Here is a 14,542-nt window from a genome sequence, read left to right on the forward strand (position 1 = left end):
GCCTGACTGTGCAGCAGACACACTGCAATTAGGAGGACATAGCTATGTCATTCATACACTGAAGAAAGCAAGGCAATAAAGATGTAAACAGCCTGGGCTGTTGATGACAATGTGCAGTTGCTGTTATCAATCCTAGAACTGCCTGTATCTCTGAGAATCTTATGTAAAAAACATGTCCTTATATGAAAACTGTGTTGTTAATGTTTAAGCAACTATCATTTGATATTCTAGTACTTGAAAATGATAGGTTCCTGACAGCCACTGTTATACTTTGAATTTAGATGAACCATATCTCTTAACAGAGACTAATAAGTAAAGAATCAAAATCTATTGTAGATGGCAGAAGAGTAACTGGAAGCTACACTAACCTCCTCCTATAACCAAACTGGAAATACAACTAAATTGTGGAGGAATCATACTGAATAACCAACTGATCAATAGCTGGAAAGAAGCCTTATAACCATGAATAGATAGAAGAAAACACTTCACCACACATGACTGGTAGGGAGTACAGAGAAGAGAGAGCTCTGGCTGGGCTCCCACGGGCAGCAACTAAAGACTCAGACAGATATTTTAGCAGCCCGGGGGTTCCCCTGAGAAGCGTGGGGTCTAAACCCCAAGCTGGGCTCCCCAGCTGACAGCACCAGAGCCAGAAAGCAACCCAGATGACACCCTGGTATGAAAAGCAGAGGGTTTCTGTCTGTCAGGAAGAGATGGGTGGAAACTCAGAACTTAAAACTCAGCCTCTTAAAGGGCCAACGAACAAAATTTCATTTCCAGACACTTAACCTGAGCTCCGGCAAAGAGAGAGCAGAGTGGACTAGAGATTGAGGACAGTCTGGGGTTGGTGGCTCTGGGGAGAGAACTGAAGTAACATATACAAGGTTCTCAGTGCCGAGTCATTTCCCATACTGCAGGGGCAATCTTTCTCAAGGAGAGAGCACTGCCCTCCAAGTGGCTTCAGCCTGAGGGAAGCAACCTCTCTGCCCATAGGAATTACTCTGCCCCACCCTGTGGTACTTAAATTTCTCAGTACAGCTTGAGGTTATACCACTGATTAGTTTAATAACTAAGGCAGAGCTCTGGAGCTCTATGAAGCTTCAGCTGACCCTCCACCAGGCCTACTACGGATGAAAGGTGGCCTTAGTGTGCAGCCAGCCCAGTTCTTTCTGCATACAAACAAGCCCAGCACAGACAGCCACATGCTGACAGCTCTAAACAGATTGACCAAGGCCAGTCACAAGCAGTGTCTGACAAAGGCTTACACCAGACTCTCTGCAGATCTACCTAATATACAGAAATAAACACAAAGAAGCAGCGAAAATGGGAAGAAAAAGAAACAGACCCCAAATGAAAGAACAAAAAAATACTCCCGAAGAGCTAGATGAAATGGAAGCAAGCAATTTATCAGATAGAGGTTAGAGTAATGATTATAAAAATACTCAACAGCATGAAAAAAGGCATAGGAACCATAAAAATGAACATGTCAGAATTAAAGAATGCAATATCTGAAGTAAATAATACACTGGGAGGAATAAACAGTAGGTTAGATGAAGCAGAGGATCAAATCAGTGATGTGAAAAACAAGGTAGAAAGCAGCAATCAGACAGGGTAGCAAAAAGAAAAAAAGAATTTTTAAAAAATGAGGAGAGCTTGAGAAACATTTTGAACATGAAGCATAATGACAACCACATCATGGAAATACCACAAGGAGAAGAGAGTGAGCAAGGAAACAAAAAAACCTATTTGAAGAATGGTTAAAAACTTCCCTAGTCTGGTGAAGAAAAAAGATACACAAGTGCAGGAAGCTCCAAGTCCCAAATAATTTGGACCCAAACAGGCATACACCAAGACACATAATAATTAAAATGAGAAGGCTGTAAGGACAAGGAGAAAATCCTAAAAGCTACTAGAGAAAAGCAGATAGTTACATACAAAGGAGCACCAATTAGGCTGTCATCTGCTTTCTCAACAGAAACATTGCAGGCCAGAAGGGAGTACATGAAATATTCAAGGTGATGAAAAGCAAAGACCTAGAGTAAAGGCTACTTTACCCAGCAAGGCTATCATTTAAAATTGAAGGAAAAATAAGGCACTTCCCAAGTAACAAAAAGCTAAAGGAGTTTGTTAACACCAAACCAGTACTGCAATAAATGTTAACAGGCTTGCTTTAAGAAAAAGAGCCGTGGGGGACTTCCGCCAAGATGGAGACGTAGGTGGAGGAACCACCTTGCCTCTGTGCACAACCAAATCTAAGAACAACTATTTTTAACAACAATCACAACCAAGCCACACGGAAAATCGACAATACGGAGTCCAAAGACAACTAAATGCTCAGCTAAACTGGTAAGAGAAGCGAAACCAGCAGCGGAGCAGGTTAGCAAGAAAAAATTCCCGGGTGGTGCGCAGTGCGCAAGCAGCCGAAGGCGCTGATAGGCGCTGATCGCGAGCTAGCTACGGGAGAGCACAGGGAAGAGGCGCAGCGGGCTGTCTGCGGGCGGGCGGTCGGTTGGTCGCGCATCTGCGTGTGGAGAAACCAGTGAGAAGGGAAGCCTGTGCAGGGCAGGAGGCTCGCACAATTCCGATCGGATAAACAAGCCCCAGGAGAGTGGTGTGACTGGGGCAAGTGGTGTGACTGGACGGGCTGGGCTAGCGGAGAGGACCGCCATTGCTCCCTCTCTGACCACGCCCCCACACACAGCCTCACAAACCAGCGACCTGGGTCGCCCAGTCCTGGTAAACAACTAAGGCTTCCCTCCACTTACTTAACAGCACGAATAGACCAAAAATGGCTCTAGGACAACTCAGAGCCCCAGAACCGATAGATCTAAGCGATGAAGAAATAGCCAGTCTTTCAGATGCACAGTTCAAAACACTGGTTATCAGGATCCTTACAGAACTGGTTGATTTTAGTCACAAATTAGAGAAACATATGGAAGCTAAACTAATTGAAATGAATGGTAATACAAAGGAAACCAATAGTAATGGAAAGGAGATTGGGACTCAAATCAAGGGAGTGGACCAGAAAGAAGAAAAAAATGATCAAACAGAAAAGAATGAAGAAATAAGAATTCAGAAAAATGAGCAGAAGCTTAGGAACCTCCAGGACATCTTTAAACGTTCCAACATCCGAATTATAGGGGTACCAGAAGGGGGAAAGGCACAGCCACCAGGGGAAAACTTATTTGAACAAATAATAAAGAAGAATTTCCCCAATCTGGCAAAGGAAATAGACTTCCAGGAAATCCAGGAAGCTCAGAGAGTCCCAAAGAAGTTGGACCCAAGAAGGAACACACCAAGGCACATCATCATTACATTAGCCAAGATTAAAATGAAGGAGAGAATCCTAGAAGCAGCAAGAGCTAAGGGGACAGTCACCTACAAAGGAGCTCCCACCAGACTGTCAGCTGATTTCTCAAAAGAGACCTTACAGGCAAGAAGGGGCTGGAAAGAGGTATTCCAAGTCATGAAAACCAAAGACCTGCAACCAAGATTGCTCTACCCAGCAAAGTTTTCATTTAGAATGGAAGGACAGATAAAGTGCTTCTCAGATAAGGTCAAATTCAAAGAGTTCATCATCACCAAGCCCTTATTATATGAAATGTTAAAGGGACTTACCTAAGAAAAAGAAGATAAAAAAGATGAACAGTGAAAGGACAGCAAACTCACAGTTAGTAACAACCACACCTAAAACAAAAGCAAACTAAGAGGACAGCTAGATCAGGAGCAGAACCATAGAAATGAAGATCTCATGGTGGGTTAGCAATAGGGGAGTGGGAGGAGGAGAAGGGGGGAGAAGGTACAGAAAATAAGTAGCATAGACAGTAGATAGAAAATAGATAGGGGGGAGGGTAAGAATAGTAGGGGAAATACAGAATCTAAAGAAGTTGAGACACGTGTTCATGAACTAAAGGGGGAAATGGTGGGGGAGGGGTATGCAGGGTGGAGGGGAATGGAGGGGGGGAATAGAGCAAATGTAATGGCATAATCAATTAAAATAAATAAATAAATAAAATAAAATAAAATAACATAAAAAGAAGAAGAGCCGTGGCTATTGTGGCTCCCTGGACTGAGTGCCAGCCTGTGAACCAAAGGGTCACTGGTTTGATTCCCAGTCGGGGCACATGCCTGGATTACAGGCCAGGTCCCCAGTAGGGGATGCATGAAAGGCAACCATACATTGATGTTTCTCTCCTGCTCCTTAAATGGTCCAACCACGAGACACAAGATTAGCTGAAATGGATAAGAGAACAAGACCCATATGTATGCTGCTCCAAGAGACACATCTCAGTTCAAAAGATATACACAAACTAAAAGTAAAAATAATCCATGCAAATGGAAAGGGAAAAAAAGCTGGGATAGCAGTACTTATACCCGACAAAACAAACTTTAAAACCAAGGTTATAGTAAAAGACAAAGGATAGTACATAATGATAAAGAACACAATCCAACAGTAGGATATAATCCTAGTAAACATTCACACACTCAACTTAGGAGCACCTAAATATATGAAGTAAATCGTGTTGGTCATAAAGGGAGAGAACAACAGAAATACAGTTCTACAGTCAGGGACCTTAACACCCCTTTAACTTCACACCATTACCTTCAACAGATAGGTCTTCCAGACAGAAAATCAACAAGGAGATAGCAGCCTTAAGAGAAACACTTGATCAAATGGATTTAATTGGTATCTTCAGAGCATTTCACTCCTAAAGATTATACACAGTTTTCAAGTGCCCATGGGATATTTTCTAGGAGAAACCACGTGTTAGGACACAAAACAAGTCTCAATAAATTTAAGAAGGATGAAATCATATCAAGCATCTTCTCTGACCACAATGCTATGAAACTAGAAATCAACCACAAGAACACCGAAAACACACAATGTCATAGAAGCTAAATGGGTCAACAATGAGATCAAGGAAGAAATCAATAGATACCTGGAAACAAATGAAAATGAGGACACAACAATCTAAAATCTGTGGGACACGGAAAATAATCCTGAAAGGGAAATTCATGGCCTGCATGCTATGAATTTCCCTTTCAGGATTACTTTCCCCATGTCCCACAGATTTTGGATTGTTGTGTCCTTATTTTTGTTTTTTTAAACTAAAAAAATCAAGAAAAAGCTCAAAAAGAAAATCTAACTTTACACTTAACAGCACTTGAAAAAGAACAAACAAAACCCAGAATGAGTAGAAGGAAGGAAATAATAAACATCAGAGCATAAATAAGAAAAAAGAGTCTAAAAAAATGATATAAAAAATCAATCAATCCAGGAGCTGGTTCTTTGAAAAGGTAAACAAGACTGATAAACATTTAACCAGACTCATCAAGAAAAAAAGAGAGAGAGACTTCCGCCAAGATGGAGGTTTAGGTGGATGTGCCTTGCCCCCTCACACAACCAAGTTTAGGGACAACTAAATATTAGCATCAGAAAACACAACCAGAACACAGAAAACTGAACTTTTCGGAAGTCCGCTAACAACAAATTCTTCGGCCCGACCGTTAAGGGGCGAAACCAGCGTCGGGTGAGGAGTTACAAAGAAGAGCTCGATCGACCGGGGCGCGGAATCCAGACGCGCGAATCCAGTCGCACGGGTTCCAAACCCAGGATTGGACCTAGTGAGCGACCGAGCGGCCCACCGGGTGAGCGACTACGGAGGAGTCAGTGGGGAGGCGGTGGCAGCGAGTTGACTGTGGTTGCCCGGTTGCGCGCGGGTGAGGGAGTGAGCGGTCGGACCGGCGGCGGCGGCGGCTGGCGGCATTTTCCCCGCTCTGACCACGCCCCCACATACAGCGTCACAACCCAGCGACCTGGGACTCCAAGGCGCCGCTTCTCTCACTTAAAGGGCCAGAACAGACCAAAAATGTCGCAGGGGGACCTCAAAGCCCCGGAGATAAATCTAAGTGACGAAGAAATAGCAAATCTCTCAGACGCACAGTTTAAAACACTGGTCATCAGCTTCCTCACAGATCTGGTGGACTATAGCCACAAATTAGAGAAACATATGAAGGCTAAATTAAGGGAAATGAATGGAATTCCACAGGAAACCCATAGAGATGAAAAAAAAACTGGGACTCAAATCAATGGAGTGAACCAGAAGGAAGAAAAAAATGATCAATCAGAAAGGAATGAAGATATAAGAATTCAGAAAAATGAGGAGAAGCTTAGGAACCTCCAGGACATCTATAAACGCTCCAATATCCGAATTATAGGGGTACCAGAAGGGGGAAAGAAACAACCACCAGTGGAAAAACTATTTGAACAAATAATAAAAGAAAATTTCCCCAATCTGGCAAAGGAAACAGACTTCCAAGAAATCCAAGAAGCCCAGAGAGTACCAAAAAAGTTGGACTCAAGAAGAAACACACCAAGGCATATCATAATTACATTAGCCAAAATTAAAACGAAGGAGAGAATCCTGGAAGCAGCAAGAGCTAAGGGGACAATCACCTACAAAGGAGTCCCCATCAGGCTGTCAGCAGATTTCTCAAAAGAGACCTTACAGGCAAGAAGGGGCTGGAAAGAAATATTCCAAGTCATGAAATCTAAAGACCTACAACCAAGATTGCTCTACCCAGCAAAACTTTCATTTAGAACGGAAGGACAGATAAGGTGCTTCTCAGATAAGACCAAATTCAAGGAGTTCATCATCACCAAGCCCTTATTATATGAAATGTTAAAGGGACTTATCGAAGAAAAAGAAGTTAAAGAAACATGAACAGTGAAAGGACAGCAAACTCACAGTTATTAACAACCACACCTAAAACGAAAGCAAACTAAAAGGACAGCTAGATCAGGAGTGGAAACATAGAAATGAAGATCTCAAGGAGGGTTAGCAACAGGGGAGTGGGAGGAGGAGACGGGGAGAGAAGGTACAGAAAACCAGTAGCATAGACAGTAGATAGAAAATAGATGGGGGGGACAAGAATAGTATGGGAAATATAGAACCTAAAGGACTTGAGACACATGGACATAAGCTAAAGGGGGGTAATGGTGGGGTTGGGGGGGCAGGGTGGAGGGGAATGAAGGGGGGAATAGAACAACTGTAACAGCATAAACAATTCAAAAATAAATAAATTTATTTAAAAAAAAGAAAGAGAAAAGACTCAAGTAAATAAAATCAGAAATGAAACAAGAGAAATAATAACTAACACCAAAGAAATACAAAGGATCTTAAGAAAATATTATGAACAACTATATGCCAACAAACTGGACAAACTAGATGAAATGGATAAATTCCTGGAAATATATACTCTTCCAAAACTAAATCAGGAAGCACCAGAGAATCTGAATAGACAGATTATACCTAGTGAAATTGAAGCAGTAATCAAAACCTCCCAAAAAACAAAAACCCTGGACTGGATGGCTTCACAGGGGAATTTTACCAATCGTTCCAAGAAAAACACCTCTCATTCTCAAACTACTTCATAAAATTCAAGAAGAGGGAAGACTCCAAAATTCATTTTATGAAGCCAAAATAGTCCTAATTCCAAAACCAAATAAAGACACTACAAAGAAAGATAATTATAGCCAAGATCCCCGATAAGCACAGATGCTAAAGTCCTCAACAAAATATTAGCAAACTGAATATAGCAATACATCAAAAAGATCATACACCACAATCAAATGGGATTTATTCTGGGAATGCAAGGTTGCAAATCAATAAATGTGATTCACCATATAAAATAAAGGAAGAACCACTGATGGTCATATCAATAGATACAGAAAAAGTATTTGATAAAATCAAGCACCCATTCATGATTAAAAAAACAAAACTCTCAGCAAAGTAGGATTAGAAGGTACACACCTAAACATAATAAAGACCATAAGTGACAAACCAACTGACAGCATCATACTCAAGGGACAAAAACTACAAGCATTACCCCTAACAGAGGGAACAAGACAAGGATGTCTGCTTTTACCTCTTGTATTCAACATGGTACTGGAAGTCCCAGCCATAGCAATTGGACAAGAAGAAATAAAAGACATCCAAATTGGAAAGAAAGAAGTAAAACTCTCATTATTTGCAGATGACATGACACTGCACATAGAGAACCCCAAAGATTCCACCAAGAAACTACTAGAACTGATAAATGAATTCAGCAAAGTAGGATACAAAATTAATATCCAGAAATCAGTTTCATTTATGTACACTAATAATGAACTAACAAAACAGGGTAATTACAAACCATCACAACTGCTTGAAAAAGAATAAAATACCTAGTAATAAACCTAACCAAGGATGTAAAAGACCTATAGTCAGAAAATTATGAGGCACTGAAGAAGATACAAATAAGTGGATGTATATACCATGTTCATGGATAGGAAGGATTAACATCATTAAAATGTCCATGGTACCCAAATAAATCTATAGATTCAACCAATTCCTATCAAGACTCCAATGACATATTTCACAAAACTAGAACAAATTTATATGGAACCACAAAAGACTACACACAGCAACAGTGATCCTGAAAAAAAAAAATCAATGTTAGAGGAATCATGCTAACTAATATCAACTATATTATAAGGCTACAGTAATCAAAACAATGCGCTACCATAAAAACAGACTCACAGATCAATGGAAGAGAATAGAGTTCAATGGAAGAAATAAATCCACATCTTTACAGTCAATTAATATTTGACAAGGCAGCAAGCACATACAATGGGCTAAAAATAGTTTATTCAATAAATGATATTGGGAAAATCAGACAGACACATGCAGCAAAATGTAACTAGACCACCTTCACATACCACAAACAAAAATAAATTCAAAATGGATCAAAGACTTAAATGTTGGACCCAAAACCATAAAAATTCTAAAAGAACACATAGGCAACAAAGTCTCAGACATTGGTCATAGCAACTTTTTATTGGAAATCTCTCCCCAGGCAAGAGGAACAAAAAATTTAAAAATGGGACTACACCAAACTAAAAGTTCTGCACAGCAAAAGAAATCATCAACAAAATAGACTTCTAGCCAAGATGGAGGTGTAGGTGAAAACACTGTGCCTCCTCACACAACCAAATTTAAGGACAACAAAGATTTAGAAAGAAAAACACAACCAAAACAGTCAGAAAATTGAACTGTACCGAAGTCTGACAACAACAAACCATTCATCCAGACCAGTAAGAGGGGTGGAGTCGGCGGCTGGCTGAAAGGGGTCGCGGCAAGAGAAAGCAGTGGCTGCCAGACTGACCCAGGCACTCAAGCAGCGGTTGGCAGATCCCAGGCGTGGAGTGGCAACAGGCAGACCCAGTGAGGGCGCCAGGTGGCTGGCTGACTATGGACACACATTCACACAGATAAACCAGGCAAAAAAGCAGACAGTGAGACAGACCACGCAACCCAGGGCTCCAGTGACGGAAATTAAAGCCTAAAAGCACCAAATGGAAAAACTTTCCAGGCTTGAGGCACCGGGAGAGGCTCTCAGCCTCACAGGAGAGTTCACTGGAGAGACCCAAAGGGTCCTAAAATGCACACAAGCACACCCACCTGGGGAACCAGCACCGGAATGGCCCAATTTGCTTGTGGGAAGCAGCAGAGGGAACCAAAATCCAACAGAACAGAAAAAACACCACTGCTCCCTCTCTGACCCCACCCTCACCCCCAGCGACCTGAGTTGTCCCATCCTGGTGAACACCTAAGGCTCCGCCCCTCATACATAACAGGTGTCACCAGACCAAAACATTATGGCTCAAGCAGAAGAACAGCTCACAGCCCCAGAGCCAATATTTCTAAGTGACAAAGAGATAGCCAACCTATCAGATGCATAGTTCAAAACACTGGTGATTAGGATGCTCACAGAACTGGTTGATTTTAGTCGCAAATCAGATGAAAAAATGAAGACTACATTAAATGAAATAAAGGAAAATGCACAGGGAACCAATAGTGATGAGAAGGAAACTGGGACTCAAATCAATGGAGTGGACCAGAAGGAAGAAAGAAACAACCAAATAGAAAAGAATGAAGAAATAAGAATTCAAAAAAATGAGGAGAGGCTTAGGAACCTCCAGGACAACTTTAAATGTTCCAACATCCAAATTATAGGGGTACCAAAAGGGGAAGAGGAAGAACAATAAGTGGAAAGGTTATTTGAACAAATAATGAAGTTGGCTGTCCAATGTTTCCCTCACACATAAACATTTCTTTCCCTCTCTTTCTCCTTCCCTTCCCCTTTCTCTAAAATAAATAAAAATAAGAAGACAACCCACACAATGTGAGAACATATTTACCGATACATTTAATAGGGGATTAATATCAAAATTTATAAAGAACTTCCAAAACTCAACACCAAAAAAGCAAGCCAATTAAAAAATGGGCAAAGGACCTGAATAGATATTTATCCAAAGAAGACATACAGATAGCCAATAGGCATATGAAAAAATGCTCAATGTCACTAATAACAAAGAAATGCAAATTAAAACCATAATGAGATATCTCATACCTGTCAAAATGTCTATCATCAATAAGTCAACAAACAAGTGATGGTGAAGATGTGGAGAAAGGGAAACCCTTTTGCACTGCTGGTGGGAATGCAGATTGGTACAGCCACTGTGGAAAGCAGTATGAAGATCCCTCAAAAAATTAAAAAAGGATCTGCTTTTCAACCCAGCAATCCCACTTCTGGGAATATATCTGAAGGAACCTAAAACACTAATCTGAAAGATCGTAACACTCCCTATGCTCACTGCAGCATGATTTACAATCACCAAGATATGAAAGCAGCCCAAGTATCCATCAGTAGGCGAGTGGATAAAACAACTACGGGACACTTACACAATGGAATACTACTTGGCCATAAAAAAGAGGAAAATTTTACCCTCTGTAACAGTATGGATGAACCCGGTGAAGATTATGCTAAGTGAAATACGCCAATCAGAGAAAGAAAAATACCAAATGACTTCGCTCATATGTGGAATCTAACGAACAAACTGAACTGACAAAGAAAATGGGGACAGATTCATATATGGAGAACAGGAGGAGAACTGGAGGAGAGGTTATCAGGTGGAGGGATTGAGCAAAAAGGAAAATGGACTCACAGATGTAAACGACAGTGTGGTGATTCCTGAGCAGAGGGGGGATGGTATAAGGGGATTAAATGGTAATAGAAAAAATATATAATAAAGATAATTATATATATATAATATATAATAAAAATAAAAAATAAGTAAATAAATAAATAAAAAGCTAAAACAAAATTTATTTTAAATACACTTAGTCAATAAGAATACAGCTGATATACAGACTACACTAATAAAAGATCTACATCAATCAAGCCAACCAAATGGCAATTCAAAATTTACTTTAAACTTTAGTAAACTGATTTGGCTATACTTATCAACCTCTATAGTTCGTCCAACATTAAACACAACACTATACATCCTTTACCCCTACTAAAGCAAAGTACCTGATAATAAAAGCTAACAAACTGAGAATATAGTATGTGCCATATCAAAGTATTTTAATCAGTGAATCCTAATATAACCTTGACAGACAGGCAATGCAGTTCCAAAAAGTAGAAATAATAAAATGACATTTTCTGATATTACTGAAATAAAAGTAGGAAAACAAAATAAAAAATCAAAAGGCCCTCCCACCTGGAATTTTTCAACTTTCTATTGATGATTGAAAAAAATCATGATTAAAAAACCATATCAGACTCTGTGGAACAAATTAAAGCAGTAATTACAGGAAATTTTACAGTCTTAAAAATATCAAAATGAAAGAATAAAAATAAATGAATTAAGTTACCAACTCAAAATGCTAGCAAAAGAACTACAACATTAACACCAAAAAACCTGGTGATCCTGCACTACAACATTAACACCAAAAACCTGGTGATCCTGCACTAGAATTGGAATTATCAGTATGACCTGAAAATATAAAGTCATAATGTTTTAAAAATTTATTTCCCAGCCCTGACCACTAAGAGGGCCTATAAACAATGGTATACCAGTAGGAACAAGCACAACTTCTGCTCAGATCTTGGTTTCTAAAAACCATTTCCCACTAAAATTAATCAGGATAGCTGATTACAGGTCTAAGATAGAACAAGCAGATCGTAAGCCCTTCTTGCACTTAAGTGCTCAAAAATTGATGGAAACATGTCAAAAGATCATGAACCAGCTTGAACGTGTTCCTATTAACCAAATTTGAAACAATTTGCTTATCAAAAAGGAATAAAAAGTTTTAATAGATTACAGGACAACTATAAAAACATCATGACATACAGTGGTATAAAAAGAGGGAATCAGTCCTAGTTCCAAAGGTATAAACATTCATCAAAATGTACACTAAGACATACACATTTTACTATATGAAAAACATAGCTCAAGAAAAAGTATGGGTTGTTCTTTAAAGAAAAAGTCTTGAACAAATATATATGCCGGGGGGTAGAGGTAGTAGCAGGCAGAGGAGGCAAAAGAGAAAGATTTCACAACTGATATACTGAAATAATTAAAGAAGTCATACGGGACAAAAGTAAATTATCCTTGGAAAGAAAGGTACAGTTTACCTAGATAGTCAGAGATTAAGAATGAATATTAACAATTCTGTGTACAGGGCAAGAAGCTGGGAGTTCTACCAGAAAGCCTTTTTTCTTTCTTATTAAAATAGGAAACTAAAAATGAGGCAGACTGACAATATAGTAACTAATAAATATGAGTTTAAGAAATTCTTAATTGCGTTGGGAGTATAAGACAAAACTGTACTTGAACAATAATTAAATAAATATAATAAAGAAAAAAAAGAAATTCTTAATTGCAAATCCTGAAATGGTTCTAGTTTCTACTTATTTCAACCAATCTGACTCCAGTGACAGTTATTACAATGGGTAAAAGCATTCTGTACAGTCCCTATTCTTGTACCAAGAAGCAGAACTTTTTTTTTTAGAATAAACATCAAAAGGGATTTCATCACAAGCTGGCAACTGATTAGAAAGGCAAGGCCACTTAGAGCATCTCTTCAGCCTTGAGTCACTATGTCAAAGAGACTACTACTCTTCAAGTGTTTCAGGTCTTGAAATAGAATCGTGACCCAAAAGTGATCACAACCATAGCAATAAAATCACTTAATGACTAAACCAGAGTTTATTAATTTACAGTGGGGCTATCACTTTCCAATGAATTTCCATTAAATGCATATTCCCCATGCAAGACACCTCTCTTTCTGCTATCAAAGTACCTAAGAAGCTAAGTTAATGAATCAGGAGGTTATTTAATAGGCATAAACTCAGAACAAGGGAGGGAGACATAACCTTAAAGAGAGATATCCTTTGAGCTCTAAAAAGCAGCATAAAGTATCACTAGCCTGCCTCTCCAGTGACAAGACTCCTTACCATCCCAGATATAGTGTCTCTTCTCATGGACTATCTTCCTTCTCTGATTCCCACTTTCAGTGTAACCCATTTCCATTCTTTTAACACAGGGTTTTTTAGATCTATTAAAGTCAATTATTGAAATCCAGTTAAGTTGTATTTCAATCTACTCATGTGTTTAATTTAAATGGATCACATCTCAGAGTTCTAAGGGCACCTTACTTTTCCAACTTACAGACTTGTTTTTACTAAAAACTTTAAAAAAATACAACTTTGGGAAACCACATACATACACACACAAAAAGGGAACAGTAGAGGGAGCAAACAAAAAGAAATTAGGGCATTTTTCTTCTGATGCTTTCAATAAGCTTTGAAATTACTTTACGTTACAAGAACACTATAGAAGTTATATTGGAATAGTCCAGACACTAAGAAAGTTGTACTGTGGTTTTTCAAGGAATGACAAGTGAGATAAGAATTACTCTTTCCTACTCCTCTCATTTCTGCTAACCATGAAAATAAAATGTACCAGAATTCATCAGCATGTCTGTGAAACTGATCCAACAATATTCAGTCACCCTCTGATCTGTCATCCCCATCAAAAACTGTTCAAAATGAACAGAAGTTTTCTAAATCAAAGCAGACTGAATTTTGTAATTTCTTCCCCATTCATCTCAAAAGTAACTGAAACACAGGTCTCTTCAAGTTTTAAAGAGTAACAACATGCAACTGACCTCCCATAACCAGATGAACAGTCAATACATTTAAAACTCCTATTATAAATGGCCCATGGAAATTGATACCTGAGACTTGACACGTCTTGTTCTCTTTGGTAGAGTGTTCATTCTTGTGCCTGGCTCTGGGGAAGTTTGGACATCAGTGCCAAGAACCTCAGGCTCCACTTTTTCCTTAAGATCTAAATTAGGCATTTGTACACCCTAAAGAATCAGAGCACAGAAAGAGAGCAGTTTCACTGATAAGAGATCAGATATGAGACTTAGGGGAAAAATAATATATTTACAATAAATCCCTAATGCTACACAAAACCTCAGATGGCAAATCTCCCACCGAACTGAGCTGCAGATTCAAGTTAATCCCTATCAAAACCTAGCAGGCTTTGGTAGAAACTGAGAAGCTGATCCTAAAATTTATGTGGAAATGCAAACTGTTTAGAAATTCTGGAAAAGAGAATAAAGTTTGAGGACTTATACTACTG

General features: G+C 39.2%; 1 protein-coding gene across 2 annotated transcripts in view; it reads right to left on the reverse strand.

Annotated features, from left to right (window-relative positions):
- The window catches only part of KDM5A (lysine demethylase 5A), a 133,198-nt gene that overhangs the window by 97,286 nt on the left and 21,370 nt on the right, over nt 1-14,542 (reverse strand). For both annotated transcript variants that reach the window (XM_037139864.2, XM_053662431.1), the window contains exon 5: nt 14,130-14,264. In XM_037139864.2, the coding sequence (XP_036995759.2) occupies nt 14,130-14,264 (135 nt within the window). The remainder of the gene's footprint in view (nt 1-14,129; nt 14,265-14,542) is intronic.

This window comes from Artibeus jamaicensis, unplaced genomic scaffold (assembly GCF_021234435.1).
Source record: "Artibeus jamaicensis isolate MK-2021 breed Jamaican fruit bat unplaced genomic scaffold, CSHL_Jam_final contig_1028, whole genome shotgun sequence".
Taxonomy (NCBI): Eukaryota; Metazoa; Chordata; class Mammalia; order Chiroptera; family Phyllostomidae; genus Artibeus; species Artibeus jamaicensis.